The sequence below is a fragment of the Halichoerus grypus genome, chromosome 5 (assembly GCF_964656455.1).
Source record: "Halichoerus grypus chromosome 5, mHalGry1.hap1.1, whole genome shotgun sequence".
Classification (NCBI taxonomy): Eukaryota; Metazoa; Chordata; class Mammalia; order Carnivora; family Phocidae; genus Halichoerus; species Halichoerus grypus.
The window spans coordinates 47,824,106-47,842,041 of NC_135716.1; the positions used below are offsets into that span (position 1 = coordinate 47,824,106).

Consider the following 17,936-nt stretch of genomic DNA (forward strand, 5'->3'; position numbering starts at 1 on the left):
ACTTATATCTAGATTATTCAGAATTTCTGATCCTTCTTTATAGGTGATTTTTATAACTAATTTCTTTTGCTTATATATGAAAATGTTTGTTTCTTAGAATTGTTGGCTTGGGAAGACCTACTTTATTGTGTCTTTTTTCATTTTTAGTTGTCAGAGTTGAAGAAATTCTCGAACAAGCAGACTACCTATATGAGAGTGGAGAAACAGAGAAACTTTATCAATTGCTGACTCAATACAAGGAAAGGTAGGCAATGTATAATAAGCCTGAGTTTTCAGTTTCCTCAAAATTTTTGTTATTTAACAATTAAAATGACTCTTGGTGCTTGAAATTTTTATACATTTTTAAAGTTTTTACTGCAAAATAATATTTTTTAGAGTTTAATTTATAGTATGTTTCTTACAGTAAATGGTTCACAAGTGCTACATGTCTCATTGATTTAGAAAAGGTGATTCTCCTTACTCATTCTAGTGGAATGTTGAAGTATTTTTTTCATTTTGTTGTTTTGCTTTGGATCATATGAGGTAGTCGTTGAATATATGGTTATCTATATTGTATATTTCTCATTTTTTTAAGTGAATTTCTTACTGGCAGAAGATGTAAATGAATTAGGATGTTTGTATGGCATCATTGAATAGTATCTGTGTATCACTTTAGAAGCAGTTTTTTTAGAGAAACTAAAAATAACTCCTTTTTCTATTTTTAGTATTAGGTTACATGTTTAGTCCAGAGTATCAGTGTGCAGTTAGTTTTTGGGAGGATGTAGGTGGAAGGAGAGTCTGCGCTATAAAATAAGTTTAATAAGGCTAAATCGGCATTTCCAGGTCACAGATTACCTAATCCTAAACTAAAAATATTGAGTCATTTTCAGCTACCTTTCTTAGATTCCTAAGACCAGTTCTGTCTTCATGACCCATCAATTTTACTTCCTAAATATCTATAGCATCCACTTTTTCTTCTCCATTTTTCCCCTAGTTACTTGTAGTGTCATGTTTGGCATTTTATAGTCATTTTAGTCATTACCTGAAAAGTAAGCTGTAAGATAGTTACTATAATTTATTTAATTATAAATATACTATTGCTACCTTTAGTTTCAAAATTTTATGTGAATACCGTATTTTGGTAAATATATAATGGGCTTAAAGGCAAACATTTAATAAAAGGAGTTTTAATGTTTTTAAAAATATTTCTAACTCTTAATTGTGGTTACTATTTTATTTATTAACCATTTCTTATTTTATATAAGTATATTCATATGGAAATTCTTCAAGGAGTCCAGGCCCTCACTTGAAATATTCCCATGCATCATGGCATGGATGACACATTCAAACAAGATTTATTTTGAGATTCTGTTATATTCAATCATTTATTTATTAACACATATTTATCATATACCTGTTGTGTGCCAGTACTATATTTGGAGCTGGGGATATAGCAGTTTTGTTTTGTTGAGCATGACCCACTCTCTAAAGTTTGTGGATTTTTATGGTACTGTCTGAACCAGTTAGTGAGTTGTCTGAAGTGTCTCAAGCCTTAGGTTATATGTTGAATTTTGTAGTGCAGGTGTTTAGAGAATTCAAATACAAAGATATTTTCTAAGGAAGTTAGTATTTTATTTATTTATTCATTTGAGAGAGAGCGAGAGTGAGAGAGCACGGGCAGGGGTTGGGGAGCAGCAGAAGGAGAGGGAGAAGCAACCTCCCCGATGAGCAGGGAGCCCAATGCAGGCCTCCGTCCCAGGACCCTGGGGTCATGACCTGAGCCGAAGGCAGATGCTTCACTGAGCCACCCAGGTGCCCGAGGAAGTTAGTATTTTAGATAATTTAGGAAAGTTAATATTTATATATGATATTGGATATTTTGTAGGAAATTTTAGCAAATAAAGTTTTTATGTGAAAATACAACATTATGAATAATGGCTTTTGATACTGCTATATCTTCACTGACCTGAAAGACCATCATATGTGTTCATTAGTGATGTGACCTTTAACAGTTTTTAAATGTGAGCTAAAATGGTTATTTTATATTTATTTCAAATTAGTGAAGATGCAGAGTTACTATGGCGATTGGCACGGGCATCACGTGATATAGCTCAGCTTAGTGGGACCTCAGAAGAGGAGAAAAAACTCTTGGTCTATGAAGCCCTAGAATATGCAAAAAGAGCACTGGAAAAAAATGAATCCAGTTTTGCAGCTCATAAGGTGAGATGCTTAAAGTAATGAAACTGTTACCATGTGAGAGGTACATTGGTCTATACTTACTTATTATTCCTAATTTACAGAGGAAAGAAAATTTGTCTATTTTAAAGAAGTAAGGAAGAGATTTATTTTTATAACGTTTTTTCAAAAAGATGTAGTTTTTTTCTTTGCATTCTTGAACATTTATTCTAACTTTATTAGTGTGTTGATAAATTACTTTTGTGAATGATTATTTTTAAACAGAAGTGTTAGTTGTTTCGTGAATTGCCTATATCTTTATTCCTAGTAGTATAAGCACTTGACAGGTGTTTACTAATTTTCCTCACATTATACTTCTGTTTTATGTAGAGGTGAGAATAGAGCAGCTGGACAGCTAAGACCTTGTATAACTTTCACGTGTAACTCTTCTAGTTCCTGGATTTCCTGACTGGTTTAGAATGATGTTTTTCAATTGGCACTGTGGGGACACATGGTGACATTATTGGTATTTTGGATTAGGACATCACTTTATGATGTTGGGCTGTCCTCAGTAGATCTGCCAAGTCATTGTGACAACCAAATTCCATCTCCACCCATTTCCAAATGCTCCCTTTAGGGGCCAGTCTCCCTCAACACCCCTCTAATACTGGTTTATATTAAAAATAAAACAGATATGGATTCCGTAATTTGTTGAGATTTGTTTCATGGCCCAGAATATGGTCCATCTTCGTAAATATTCTCTGTGCACATGAAAAGAATGTTTATTCAGCTATTGTTGGGAGTGTTTTATAAATGTCATTCAGGTCAGGTTGGTTGATAGTGTTGTTCAAGTCTTTTGTATCCTTACTGATTTTCTATCTACTTGTTCTATAAATTATTGAGAGAGGCATGTTGAAATGTCCAAGTATAATTGTAGGTTTGTCTGTTTCTTTGCAATTTTATTAATTTTTGCAGCATGTATTTTAAAGTTTCTATTAGGAATGTAAACATTTAGGATTATTATATTTTCTTGATGCATTAACCTCTTTATCACTGTAAAATGATCCCCTTTATCTTTGAAATACTCTTGGTTTTATCGTCTACTTTGTCTGATATAAACATAGCAACTCTTATTTTCTTTTGATTGTTAGCATGTTATATCCTTCTCTGTCCTTTTACTTTTAACTGTGTCTTTATATTTAATATGTAAACAGGTGATTAAGTCTTGCTTTTATTTTTACTTATATATTTCACATTATATAAAATTCATCATTGTAATACATATACTTCAGTGGTTTTTCACATTTTCCCTGTGTTGTGCAACCATCAGCACTAATTCCATAATATTTCTGTTACCCCCAGAACAACCCCTATACCTACCAGCAGTTAATTCCAATTCTCCCCTGCACCTGTACCCTGGCAAACACTAATCTACTTTCGTCTCAATGAATTTTCCTATTCTAGACATTTCATATAAATGGAATTAACAATAGGTGGCCTTTATGTGTCTGGCTTCTTTCCCTTTGCATAATATTTTCAAGGTTCATCCATATTGAGTATGTGACAGTACTTCATTTTTTTATGACTGAGTAATATTCCATTGTATGGATATATCAGTTTTGTTTATCCATCAGCTGATGAACATTTGGGGTGTTTCCACTTTTTGGCTATTATGAATAATACTGCTGTGTACAATTGTGTACAAGATTTTCTGTGAACATTTGCTTTTACTTTTTTTTTTCTTACGGAGGTAAATTCACACAGCATAAAGTCACGCATTTTATAAATGCACAATATGGTGGCCTTTAATACATTTATAGTGTTGTACAACCATTACCTCTAGTTCCAGAACATTTTTATCACCCCAGAAGGAAACCCATTAAGTCCAATTAAGTAGTCACTCTCTGTTGCCTCTTACTCTCCTGACAACCACTAATCTCCTTGCTGTGTCTATGGCTTTACCTATTCAGGATATTTCAGAGAAGTGGCATCATACAGTATGGGATCATTTGTGTTTGACATCTTTCACTTACCATGTTTTTGAGGTCCATCCACATTGTAACATGCATCAGTATTTTATTTCTTTTTATGGATGAATAACATTCCATCGTAGAGATACACCACATTTTGTTTACCCATTGATTAGTTGATGGACATTTGGGTTATTTCCACACTTTTGGCTATTGTTTATAGTGTAAATATCAACATTCATGTACAAGTATTTTTTAAATACCTGGTTTTGGGGTGCTTTTTTTTTTTTTTAGGATTTTATTTGTTTGACAGAGAGAGAGACAGCAAGAGAGGGAACACAAGCAGGGGGAGTGGGAGAGGGAGAAGCAGGCTCCCCGCTGAGCAGGGAGCCCGACGTGGGGCTCGATCCCAGGACCCCAGGATCATTTCCTGAGCCAAAGGCAGATGCCTAAGGACTGAGCCACCCAGGCACCCCTAAATACCTGTTTTCAGTTCTTTTGAGTATATATATCTAGGAATGGACTTGCTGGGTCATAGGTAATTCTATGTAATTCTTTTTTTTTTTTAGATTTATTTATTTATTTTGGGGGCTGGAGAGAGAAAGTGAGCAGACTCCCTGCTGAATGCGCAGGGAGCTAAATGAGGGGCTTGATCTCACGACCCTGAGATCATGACCCGAGCTGAAGGCAGATGCTTAACTAACTGAGCCACCCAGGCGCCCCTATGTAATTCTTTTGGAAGAACTGTTGAATTGTTCTTCGAAGCAGCTATATCATTTTCTATTGCCACTAGCAGTGCGTGAGGGTTCCAGTTTCTCCAAATCCTTGCTAATACTTGTAATTATCCATTGAAAAAAATTAAAACTAGTGGGTGTGAAGTGGTATCTTATGGTTTTGATTCACATTTTCCTAATGAGTAATGATATTGATCATCTTTTCATGTGCTTATTGGACATTGGTTTTGGAGAAATGTCTATTCAAATTCTTGGCCCATTTTTCAACTAGGTTTATCTTTTTATTGTTGAGTTTTAAGAATATTTTCTGGTTATTAGTCTCTGATTAGATATATGATTTGCAAATATTTTCTCCCATTCTGTGGATTGTCTTTTTACTTTCTTGATGATGAGCTTTGATGCACAAGTTTTTAATTTTGAGGAAGTCCAGTTTAGTTTTCTTTGATTGCTTATGCTTTTGGTGTCGTATCTAAAAAACACAGATTTTCACCTCTGTTTGTTTCTAAGAGTTTTATATTTTTTAGCTCTTACATTTAGGTCTTTGATCCTTAAAAGAGTTAGCTTTTATGGTTGAGATAGGAGTTCAAATTCATTTTTTTTTGTATGTAAATACCTAGTTGTCCTGCCACCATTTGTTGAAAAGACTGTTCTTTCTCCATTTTCATTTTTGATGAAAATCAGTTGAACATAAATGTATAAGTTTGTTTTTGAATTCCCAATTCTATTTCATTGGTCTAATTGTAGACCTGTTGGTCTTTGTGATTTTTAAATGGTGAACCAACCTTGTATTTTGGGATAAATCCCACTTGGTCATGTTGTGTCTTGATTATTATAGCTTTGTGATAAGTTTTGAAATAAGGAACTGTGAGTCTTCTAGCTGTTCTTTTTCAAGATTATTTTCACCATTCTGAGTTCCTTCAATTTCCATACATATTTTAGGATCAGCTTGTAAATTTCTTCAAAGAAGCCAGTTGGGTTTTTGATAGAGATTACATTGAATCTGTAGGTTAGTTTGGGGAATATTGCCATCTTAACAGCATTATGTCTTCCAATCCACAGATATGTGTTGTCTGTTCATTTATTTAGATGTTTTTCTTCTTTCAACAGTGTTTTGTAATTTTCCGTCTTCAAGTCTTGTACTTTGGTTAAATTTATTAAGTATTTTATTCTTTTTGATGCTATTGGAATTCTTAATTTCATTTTCAGATTGTTCATTGCTAGTGTATAGGAGTGCAACAAATATTTGTATATTAATTTTATATCCTGTAGCTTTGCTGAACTCATTTCTTGGCTCTACTAGTTGTTTTTTGATTATTTAGGTTTTTTCTATATTATGAACGTGTCTGTAAATAAATTATCCATAGATAGTTTTACTTTTTCTTTTCCAGTCTGGACACCTATTATTTCTTAGTATCTTGCTCAATTTCCCTTGCTAGAACTTCAGTACAGTGTTGAGTAGGAGTGACAAGAGTAGATATCTTTGTTTTGTTCCTGATTATAGGAGGGTAGCTATTAGGCTTTCACCATTTACTATGATGTTAGCTGTGGGTTTTCCATAAATGCTCTTTATCAGATTGAGAAAGTTCCCTTCCATTCCTAGTTGTTGAGTGTTTTTATCATGAACGGGTGTTGGATTTTGTCAGATGCTTTTCTCTGTGTGTGTTGAGATGATCATGTTGGTTTTCTCCCCCCTTAATTCTTTTAATTTGGTATCTTACATTAATTGATTTTCATATGGTGAACCAACCTTGTATTTTGGGATAAATCCCACTTGGTCATGTTGTGTAATCCTTTTCGTATGCTGCTAAATTCAGCTTGCCATTATTTTGTTGAGGAATTTTGCATCATAAGAGACAGTACTCTTTAATTCTCTTTTTTCTTTTTCTCTGGTTTTATTGAGAAAAAATTGACATACATTGTTGTATAAGTTTAAGGCATACAGCATGATGGTTTGGTTTGCACATATTGTAAAATGATTACCATAATAGGTTCAGCTGATATCAGCTGATATCTTCTAATATAGATGCGGTAAAAAGGAAAGAAAGAGAAAAAAAAATTTCCTCGTGATGAGAACTCTTAGGGTTTATTCTCTTACGAACTTTTCTGTATATCATACATCAGTATTAGCTGTAGTCTTCATGTTGTACATTACATCCATAATACAGTTCACCCTTGAACAACATGGGGAGAAGCTACTAATAACCTGTTGACTGGAAGCTTTAATGATAACATAAATAAGTACATATTTTGTATGTTATACGTCTTATATACTGTATTCTTACAATAAAGTAAGCTGCAAAAAAGAATATTCCAAAAAATGATAAGGAAAATAGATTTACAGTACTGTATTTCTCAGAAGAAATCTGTGTATAAGTGGATCTGCACGGTTTAAATCTGTGTTGTTCAGCTGTAATTATTTATCTTAAAACTGGAAGTTTGTACCTCTTGACCACCTCCCTCCAATTCCCCCTCCCCCGACTCTCTGCCTCTGGTAACCACAAGTCTTATGATTGTTTTTTTTTAAGATTCTACATGTAAGTGAGATCATACAGTATTTTTATTTCACTTAGCATAATGCCTTCAGAGTCCATCCATGTTGTTGCAAATGGCAGGATTCCCTTGTTTGTTTGTTTTTTTTTAAGATTTTTTTAATTTATTTGACAGAGAGAGACACAGTGAGAGAGGGAACACAAGCAGGGGGAGTGGGAGAGGGAGAAGCAGGCTTCCCACAGAGCAGGGAACCCGATGTGGGGCCCGATCCCAGGACTCTGGGACCATGACCTGAGCCGAAGGCAGACGCTTAATGACTGAGCCACCCAGGCGCCCGGATTCCCTTGTTTTTTATGGTTGAATAATATTTCATTGTGTGTGTGTGTGTGTGTGTGTGTGTGTGTGTGTGTATACACACACCACAACTAATTTATCCATCATCTGTTGATCTGTACTTAGGTTGTTTCCATTTTGGCTATTGCAAATGATGCTTTGAACATGGAGGTGCAGATACCTTTACAAGTAGGTGTTTTGTTTTTTTTTTGTGGATAAATTCCCAAGTGGAATTGCTGGATCATATGGTAATTATATTTAAATTTTTTGAGGATTGGCTATGCCAATTGGTATTGGCTATACCAATTTAGAATCCCAACAGTCATAAGGGTTCCCTTTTCTCCACATCCATGCTAGCATTTATCTCTTTTTGATGATGGACATTTTTAACAGGTGCGAGGTGATACCTCATTGCTGTTTTAATTTGCATTTCCTTAATGACTGTTGATGTTGAGCATCTTCTCTTGGCCTTTCTTATATCTTCTTTGGAGAAATGTCTATTCAGGTCCTCTGCCCATTTTTAAATTGTGTTATTTGGTTTTTTGCTATTGACTTATATGTAATTGTATGAATTATAATTCAGATATTAACCCTTTATTAGATATATTGTTGCAAATGTTTTCTCCCATTCAGTAGGCCTTTTCATTTTGTTGATGGTTTCTTTTCCTGTGCTGAAGCTTTTTAGTTTGATGTAGTACCACTTGTTTATTTTTTATCTTGTTGCCTGTACTTTAGGTGTCATATCCAAAAAATCATTACCAAGACCCATGTCAAGAGGCTTTATTCCTGTTTTCTTTTAGGAGTTTCATAGTTTCAGGTCTTACATTTAAGCCTTTACCTCATTTTGAGTTAATTTTTGTGAGTGGTATAAGATGTGTCTAGTTTTATTCCTTTACATGTGAATATCCCATAATCCAGTGCCATTTTGGTAGTCTGTCCCCCCCTTTTTTTTTTTTTTTTAAGATTTTATTTATTTGACAGAGAGAGAGACAGCGAGAGAGGGAACACAAGCAGGGGGAGTGGGAGAGGGAGAAGCAGGCTTCCCGCCAAGCAGGGAGCCTGATGCAAGGCTCGATACCAGGACCCTGGGATCACGACCTGAGCCGAAGGTAGATGCTTAACCGACTGAGCCACTCAGGTGCCCCTAGTCTGTCCTTTCTCAATTAGATATTCTTAGCTCCCTTGTCAAATATTAGCTGACTGTATATTCTTGGGTTTATTTCTGGGTTCTGAGTTCTGTTCCATTTGTCTGTTTGTTTTTATGCCAATACCATGCTGTTTTAATGACTGTAGCTTTATAGTTAAGCTTGTTCTTTTTTCTCAGGATTTCTTTGGCTATTTTGGGTCTTTTGTGGTTCCCTCTAAGTTTTAGGTGTGTTTTTTTCTACTTCTGTAAAAAATGCCATTGGTATCTTGATAGGGATTGCATTGACTCTATAGATGGCTTTTGGTAGTATTGCTGTTTTAACAATATTCTTCCAGTGCATGAACGTGGGTTATCTTTCCATTTATTTATATTTGATTTCTTTGATTGTTATCTTGCAGTTTTCAGAGTAGAGATCTTCTTATATAAGTTTATTCCTATTCGATTTTGATCCTCTTGTAATGGGAACTATTTCTTTTTTAGAAAATTTGTTGTTAGGTTATAGAATTGCTACTGATATTTGCATGTTAATTTTATATCCTGCAACTCTACTGAATTCAATGATTAGATCAAATAGCTTTTTTTTTGTTGAGTCTTTTGGACTTTTATATATAAGATCATGTCATGTGCAAATAGAGATACTTTTACCTCTTCCTTTCCAAATCTGATAACTTTTTTTTTTTTTCTTGCCTGATTGCTCTAGGTAGGACTTCAAGTACTGTGTTGAATAGGAGTGGTAAGAGTGAGCACCCTTGTCTTGTTCTTGGTCTTAGAGGAAGTTTTTCAACTTTTCATCATTGAGTATGATGCTAGCTGTGGATTTATCACGTATGGTCTTTATTATGTTGAGATATATTCCTTCTATCTCTAATTCAACTTGTTGGGAGTTCTTATGAATGGATGTCAAGTTTTGTCATATGTTTTTCTGTATCTATTAAAATGATCATATGATTCTTTTTTTCTATTAATGTGATGCATCACATTGATTGATGCATATATGTTGAATTATTCTTGCATTCCAGGGATAAATCCCACTTGATTGTGGTGAATTACTCCTTTTAATGTTCTGCTGAATTCAATTTATTAGTATTTTATTGAGAGTTTTTGCAACTTTATTAGGTTTCTTTTGTTGTGATGTTTTGTGATGGTTTTGGTATCAGAGTAACACTGGTGTCATAGAATACTTAAGAAATGTTCATTGTTTTTCTATTTTTTGGAAGACTTTAGAGAAGCTTGGTGTTAATTTTCTTTAAACATTTGGTAAAATTTGTCAGTGAAATCATCTGATCCTGGTGTTCGCTTTGTTGGAAGTTCTTTTGATTACTAACTCTGTAGTATTACTTATTATTCATTTGTCAGATATTTTTTTATTCTTTTTTTTTTAAAGATTTTATTTATTTATTCATGAGAGACAGAGAGAGAGAGAGAGGCAGAGGCAGAGGGAAAAGCAGACTCCCTGCAGAGCAGGCAACCCGATGAGGAACTCAATCCCAGGACCCTGGGATCATGACCTGAGCCAAAGGCAGACACTTAACCTACTGAGCCACTCAGGCACCCAGATTTTTTGTTTATTCTTAAGTCAATTGGATTGTTTGTTGTTTCTAGGAATTTTTTCATGTTTGCTAGGTCACCTAATCTGTTGCTATACAATTGTTGCTACTATTCCCTTATAATCTTTTTTATTCCTAGATTTATTACTGAGGGTAGTAGTAATATACGTCCTCTTTGAGTCCTGATTTTAGTAATTTTTCTCTTTTTTTCTTTTTATGTTTGGCTAAAGCTTTATAAATTTTGTTGATCCTTTCAGAGAATTAATTTGGTTTTGCTATTCTTCTCCATTTTTCCTATATTTTATTTATTTCCACTCTAATCTTTATTATTCCATTCCTTCTGCTTACTTTGGGTTAGTTTGCTTTTCTTTTCCTAGTTTCTTAAGGTGAAGTTATTGACTGATAACTTTCTTTAAGGTAGCCATTTATAGCCATAAGTTTCCTTCTGAATACAACTTTGCTGAATCCCATAAGTTTTGTTATGTTGTGTTGTTTTGTTCTTAAGGAATTTTTAAAATTTTTTTGTGATTTATTTGACTCATTGGTTATTTAGGAGTGTGGGTTTTTTATTTTTTATTTTTTATTTTTTATTTATTTATTTATTTTTAAAGATTTTATTTATTTATTTGACAGAGAGAGAGATACTGAGAGCAGGAACGCAAGCAGGGGGAGTGGGAGAGGGAGAAGCAGGCCTCCCGCCGAGCAGGGAGCCCGATGTGGGACTCGATCCCAGGACCCTGGGATCATGACCTGAGCCGAAGGCAGACGCTCAACGACTGAGCCACCCAGGCGCCCCAGGAGTGTGGGTTTTTTAAAGATTTATTTATTTGAGAGAGAGAGCGAGTGAATGAGTGAGATGGGGAAGGGGCAAAGGGAGAGGGAGAGAGAGAATCTCAAGCAGACTCCCTGCTGAGCACAGAGCCCGACGTAGGGCTCGATCTCAGGACCACGAGATCATGACCTGAGCCGAAACCGAGAGTCGGACGCTTCAACTGAGCTACCCTAGGAATGTGTTTTTTAATTTCCTCATAATTGTGAATTACCCAGATTTCCTTCTTTTATTGAAATATTTTCATTTTGCTGTGGTCAGAGAACATACTCTGGTTTCTGTCTTTTAAAATTTGAGACTTTTACAGCCTAATATATTGTCTATCCTGGAAAATGTTCCATGTGAATTGAAAAGAATACATAGTCTGCTTTTGTTGGGTAGAGTGTTCTGTAGATGTGTGCTAGGGTCTAATTAGTATATAGTATTATTTGAGTCTTCTATTTGCTGATTTGCTAACTAGTCTTAGAAGTTGAGTATTGAAATCCCAACTATTATAGTTGAATTCTCTCTTTATACCTTCAGGTCTCTCTGTCAGTTTTTGCTTTATTTATTCTGGGGCTCTGTTGTTAGGTGTATATTTGTTTACAATTGTTATATGTTCTTGATAATGTTTTTCTTTGTCTCATATAATAATTTTGGTCTTAAAGTCTGTTTTGCCTATTATTAGATCATTATCTAATTCTGATTAATATCTACTACCACTTCAGCTCTCTTGTGAGTACGGTTTGCATGATAAAACTTCCCTCTTTTTCCTTTAAACCTATATACCTCTGAATCTAATTGTATTGTAGACAGTATATAGTTGAATCATGTGTTTTAATACATTTTGCTAACCTTTGCCCTTTATTTGGAGAGTTTAACCCATTCACATGTAATTGACAATAAGAAGTTCTTTTGCAATTTTGTTCTTTTTTTTTTTCTCGGTCTTTTGTTTCTCAAGGTCCTCCATTAGTGTCCCTTATTTAGTATTAGGTTTATTTTGTTGTACCGTTTTAATTCCCTTGTTGTTTCTCTTTTTTTTTTTTTTAAAGATTTTATTTATTTGACAGAGAGAGACAGCGAGAGCAGGAACACAAGCAGGGGGAGTGGGAGAGGGAGAAGCGGGCCTCCTGCCGAGCAGGGAGCCCGATGCGGGACTCGATCCCAGGACCCTGGGATCATGACCTGAGCCGAAGGCAGACGCTTAACGACTGAGCCACCCAGGCGCCCTGTTGTTTCTTGTAGTAAATATTTTGAATTATACTCTTAGTGGTTATCCTGAGGAAAACCATTAATTAACAAGTTCAGATTGGATGTCAACTTAATTTCAAGAGTATACCAACTTTGCTGTTATGTATCTCTGTTCTCATCCCGTTATTCTGACCAAAGCAGCTGGCATTTTGATCTTGGACTTCCCAGCCTCCAGAAATTGTAATACATTTATATTGTTTTAGCTGCCAACCCTAGTATTTTGTTCTAGTAGCACAAGCAGACTAAGACCAATGTCCATGGTACTGATTTGGCTGTTAATGTTATTGAGGACTCTTTACATGACAGGGCACTTTTTTCGTGCTGCTTTCAAGATCATCTCTTTGTTTCTATCTTTGAGTTTGATTATGCTGTGTCTAGTTTGGATCTCTGAATTGATCTTACTTGGGGTTTGTTTTCATCAAAGTAGAGAAGCCTTTGGCATTTATGTTTTCAAATATTCATTCTACCCCTTTCTCTCCTCTTCTCTCCTCCTGGGACTCCTCTTATGTGTATTTTGGTAGGCCTCTGAGGGGGGTTCATTTTCTTCATTCTTTTTACTTTGTTTCTTATACTGTGTAATATGAATTGACCTATTATCTTCAAGTTAGCTAATTCTTTCTTCTGCGTATTCACATCCACCATTGAGCCCTCATTTCAATGTTGTATACTTTTCAACTCCAAAATATTTCTTTGGTTCCATTTTGTAATTTCTGTCTTTTGATAATTCTCTATTTGATGTGATACTGTTCTCATAGTATACTTCAGTTTTTTAGACATCATTTCCTTGTTGATCATGCATAAAGTCTAGGATGCCCAGCATCTAGGGCTTCTTCATGCATAGTTTCTGTTGATTTTTTTCCTCCTGTGTGTGGGTTATACTTTCTTAATTTTTGCATGCTTTATAATTTTTTGTTGAAAACTGTTGACTATTATAATGTGGTAAATCTGGAAATCAGATTCCCTCTTTTCCCAGAATTTGTTGTGGCGGCTTTTAGTATTTGTTCTTTCTTTCTTTTTTCTTTTTTAAGATTTTATTTTTAAGTAATCTCTGCATCCAATGTGGGGCTCAAACTCACAACCTTGAGATCAAGAGTTACATGCTCTACTGACTGAGCCAGCCAGGCCCCCTCTGTTATTTTTCTTTAGTGGCTTTTCTGAACAAATGATTTCTTTGTCCTATATAGCCACTGAAGTCTCTCTTCTGTTAGCTTAGTGGTCAGGTAATGATTGAACAGGTAGTTTATAAAATGTCTGGAACCCAAATGTTTTCCAGTGTTGATCATAGGGCTCTGTGTAGGTGTTGGGACATACCTTTAACACTTAGCTGGGCAGTTTTAAACTGTACCTAGCTTTCACTTCCTGTTTATGAAGAGCCTTAAGGTCAGCAGGTGGTAAGCTTAGGGCCATCTCAGATCTTTCCTAAGGATGTGTGTCCTTTTTGGATTTTCAGGGATATTTTGGAGCTTTTTTTTTTTTTCCCCAAAATGCTTTGCTATTTAATTCAGTAACAAAATAATTCACATTTCACTATGCTTTCAAAGCATGACATTTGAAGTCCATTTTATCTTCCTTTGACATATGCATTGGTAATAAAAAATAAAATGTCATGGTACGGCAGTATGCGTGGCACTCAAAATTCTGTCAGGTTATAACCCTATCAGTGTGATTCACAGGGTTATGGAGCAGCAGTGGGAATCAGTTAAAATACCACATATGATTGGGTGCCTAGGTGGCTCAGTCAGTTAAGCGACTGCCTTCTGCTCAGGTCATGATCCCAGGGTCCTGAGATCGAGTCCCACATCGGTCTCCCTGCTCAGTGGGGAGCCTGCTTCTCCCTCTCCCTCTGCCTGCCACTCCCCCTGCTTGTGCTCTCTATCTCTCTGACAAATAAATAAATAAAATCTTAAAAAAATATTTATATCATATGATCTCTCATCACAATTCACCTCTGCCATGTTGAGCAAAAGCAGTCATAGTCAATGCATAAGTGATGAGCATGACTGTTGTTCTAGTAAAGCATTATTCGTGGGCACTGAAATTTGAATTGAACATAATTTTCATATGTCATGAAATATTCTTTTGGCTTTTCTTTACTGAAGCTTTTCAGAGCCCTTAGGGACATCTCTACCTAACCTTCCTCCCCACCGCCCCCAGGAAGCAGCTTTATCCTTTATCACTAGGGCCTTTTCAGTTTAGGTGAAATATGTACAAGGCCAGTCTTCCAGGGAGCCACCAAACAGATCAGAACAAATAATTAATTATAGTTCTCCATGAATGAGATCTGTTCCATTTGGTACCAGGAATGGTGGGCTGTTTTCACAGCTCCCACTGAGACTGGGAGTATGGGATGGGACTGGAATAGGATAAAACAGCACAAAGTTCACTGTTCTCATTAGGAATAATCTGTTGCTTTGAATAAGCATTCCCAGGTCACTGCAAGCTTTAGGTTAATTTTGGAGTTCCAAAAAAACATTGATTCTAATAATTGTTGCTCATTTTTATTTATTGCTTTTATGGAGGAGAGAATTCAGATTTCTTTACTTGCCTTTTTCACTTACGTCACTGTCAGTCTGTCTTAATTTTAATCCAATTTGGCTTTCAGTTGGGGTGTTTGGACCATTTACATTTAATATGATTAATGATATTTTTGGTTTTAAACTTCCTATCTTTCTATTTTCTATTTGTTCCATCTGTTCTCATTTTCTTCTTCTGCCTTCTTTTGTATTGGTCATTTTTTGGATTCTGTTTTATTTATTTGAGTGACTGTAATTGTATTATGTTGTTTTAGTGGTTGCTTTAAGTTTTATAGTGTACATCTTTAACTTATAGTCCACATCAAGCAATATATACTTCATGTGTTAATGACTGCTCTTTGTGCTGTTACTGTGATACGTCTTTGACATATGTTAAAAATCTCAGAATACTGCCAGTCTAATCAGGGAAGAAAATGTTTAGGATTCATCCATAAGCTTGTGTTTGCTTTGCATATAGAAGATAGATATATAAGAGAAAAGTGATGTTATCCAGAGTCCTGATATGTGGTAGAAGATCAGAACACCAAATCTGAAACCCTGTGTGACCCCTCTAGTCATTTGGATTTGGGCAACTGGATAACTCTCAGTGGAGATAAGTGTGCATCACCTATAGAGGGTGTGTGTGTGTGTGTGTGTGTGCGCGTGCACATATGCACGTATGTGTGTTTTAAGGTACACTTTTTAATTTTCAATAAACTCATCAAAATTTTGGTGGAGAATAGATTTAAACAGAAGTTTGTTTTAGTTAAAATCTTTCTGGTTATAATCATTAAAACCCCACACAAATAAGCTCAAACAAAAACGGGAGGTGTTTTTTTGTTTTGTTTTTTTTTAATAAGGAACTACTTACTGTCTTTCATAGAACCTGGCTCGATTGCTCTGATGTTCCATTGTCTTTCCTCTTTGCTGTTACCTGCAAATCTTTTTCTCTACAGACTCTTTTTCTCTACAGACTCTTTGCTCAGAAAAACTGGCTCGATTGCTCTGATGTTCCATTGTCTTTCCTCTTTGCTGTTACCTGCAAATCTTTTTCTCTACAGACTCTTTTTTTCTCATTCTAAGTCTTGTGACTTTCTACAGCACTTGAGTTTATGAAGCTTGGGTATTTTTGGATTTAGTCCTTCGGGATGAAACTCAGTCTCAGTTTAGGTGTATTGTCTCAACTATGGCTACAGGGACAAAGTCACAATCGACAAATGTGGCTTATTACTGTAACAGTGCAGATGGGAGAAGAGGCAGCTTGCTGAAAAGAGGATGAGAAAATAAAATGATAGTTATTCAGTTTCTAAATTTTACTCATCATAAACACGAATCATTATTTCCCTGTTGTGCTGATAACTTCCTTAGAGACTCTGTTCTTTATCTTGTATTACAGTTTTCTATAAACATGTCCTTGAATTCTTTAAGGTCCATGTCTACTTTTCTTTGTATATGACAGTATATTTAATACAGTTTTTATGCTAAGTTTTTGTTGAATGAGAATGACTATTGAGGAATAAATATTCAGTTTTACCTTGTATTGAATGGAACCTTAGTAGAGTATTACTATTCTTACATGTTTTTTACTTCTGTTTTTAGTGGTATGCAATCTGTATTAGTGATGTTGGAGATTATGAAGGCATCAAGGCTAAAATTGCAAATGCCTACATTATCAAGGAGCATTTTGAGGTACTGATGAATTTTAAAAGGAATTAATTTTTTAAATAAATTTCTGTTTCACTTATCTATAGCTGTAGAGCAAACCACCTAAAACTTAGAGATCTAATGCAGTGACAGCTTATTTCTCAAAATTTTGTGGGTTAACTATGTAGTGGTGCTTCTGATCTGTTTGGTGTAGCTGAAGTCATTCATACTGCTGCCTTCACCTCTGACTTCAGCTAGAACAGAATGTACAAGATGGCCTCTTATATGACGGTTTCTCTCCACTTTTCTTTGCATTATTTAGTAGTCTAGCCCAAGCTTCTTTACAGCATGGTAGCTGGCTTCCAGGAATGAACATTCCAAGATAAAATTCCAGTGCGCAAAATTTTATGAAGCTTCTGTTTTGCATCACACTTGGTAATATCCTGTGGACCTAAACAAGTCATGTAGCCAAGACCAGAGTATGTGGGAGGGAACTTTACAAGGTCCTGAATACCCTGAGGTGTGGTCTGGTGTAAAATCTAACACAATTGACAAACCACTCCCAATAATAATAGTACTATTTACAATTATTATCTCTGTGTATTTTGTGTTTTCATATTTTCCCCTAAAGTTACTTTTTTTCTTTTTTTTAAGATTTTATTTATTTATTTGAAAGAGAGAGAGACACACAGCAAGAGAGGGAACACAAGCAGGGGGGAGTGGAAGAGGGAGAAGCAGGCTCCCCGCTGAGCAGGGAGCCCGATGTGGGGCTCGATCCCAGGACTCTGGGATCTTGACCTGAGCTGAAGGGAGATGCGCTACGACTGAGCCACCCAGGCGCCCCTAAAGTTACTTCTTTTATAGTAAGCTCTTCCTTAGATGCCAGATATTCTCCAGGAGTTTGTATATTTCATGATGTGCCATATACACTACCTCATTGTCCTAAACAAAACTAAACAAAAACTCCCGAAAAACTGCCACTAAAAATTCAGCATATTTATTTCTCTTTTGGTATTGTAGACCATCTCAAAAATACAGAAGAAGAGAATGTGATGGAAACATTCATAGGAAGAATGCTAGATAAGCTCTCTAATAGCTTTTCTGAATTTTATGATTATAGTCTCAATTCTTATTTTACACAATGGGTAATAGAAAAGAACACTGGACTGGGAGTCAGGAGACCTAGCTTTTATTCTGGCATCAGTAGTTTATATATATATATACACACACACACACACACACGTATACATGTGTATGCATGTACATATATATTTTTCAATTTAATAATATGCAACATTTTTCACATTTTAAGACCTTTCTTGAAATCAGATTGCATTATATAATC

The 17,936-nt window shown here is 35.3% G+C and overlaps 1 protein-coding gene across 4 annotated transcripts in view; it reads left to right on the forward strand.

Moving 5' to 3' along the window:
* RMDN1 (regulator of microtubule dynamics 1) overlaps positions 1–17,936 on the forward strand; it is a 52,037-nt gene that overhangs the window by 22,863 nt on the left and 11,238 nt on the right. For 2 of the 4 annotated variants that reach the window (XR_013447805.1, XM_078072254.1), the window contains exons 3-6: positions 148–244; positions 2,040–2,199; positions 7,808–7,870; positions 16,547–16,636. Coding sequence is in view for 3 of the 4 variants with exons in the window: in XM_078072254.1 (XP_077928380.1) it covers positions 148–244; positions 2,040–2,199; positions 7,808–7,870; positions 16,547–16,636 (410 nt within the window). In the remaining variant the exon portion in view is untranslated. The remainder of the gene's footprint in view (positions 1–147; positions 245–2,039; positions 2,200–7,807; positions 7,871–16,546; positions 16,637–17,936) is intronic. The other 2 variants (XM_036072661.2, XM_036072662.2) reach the window with 2 other exon arrangements.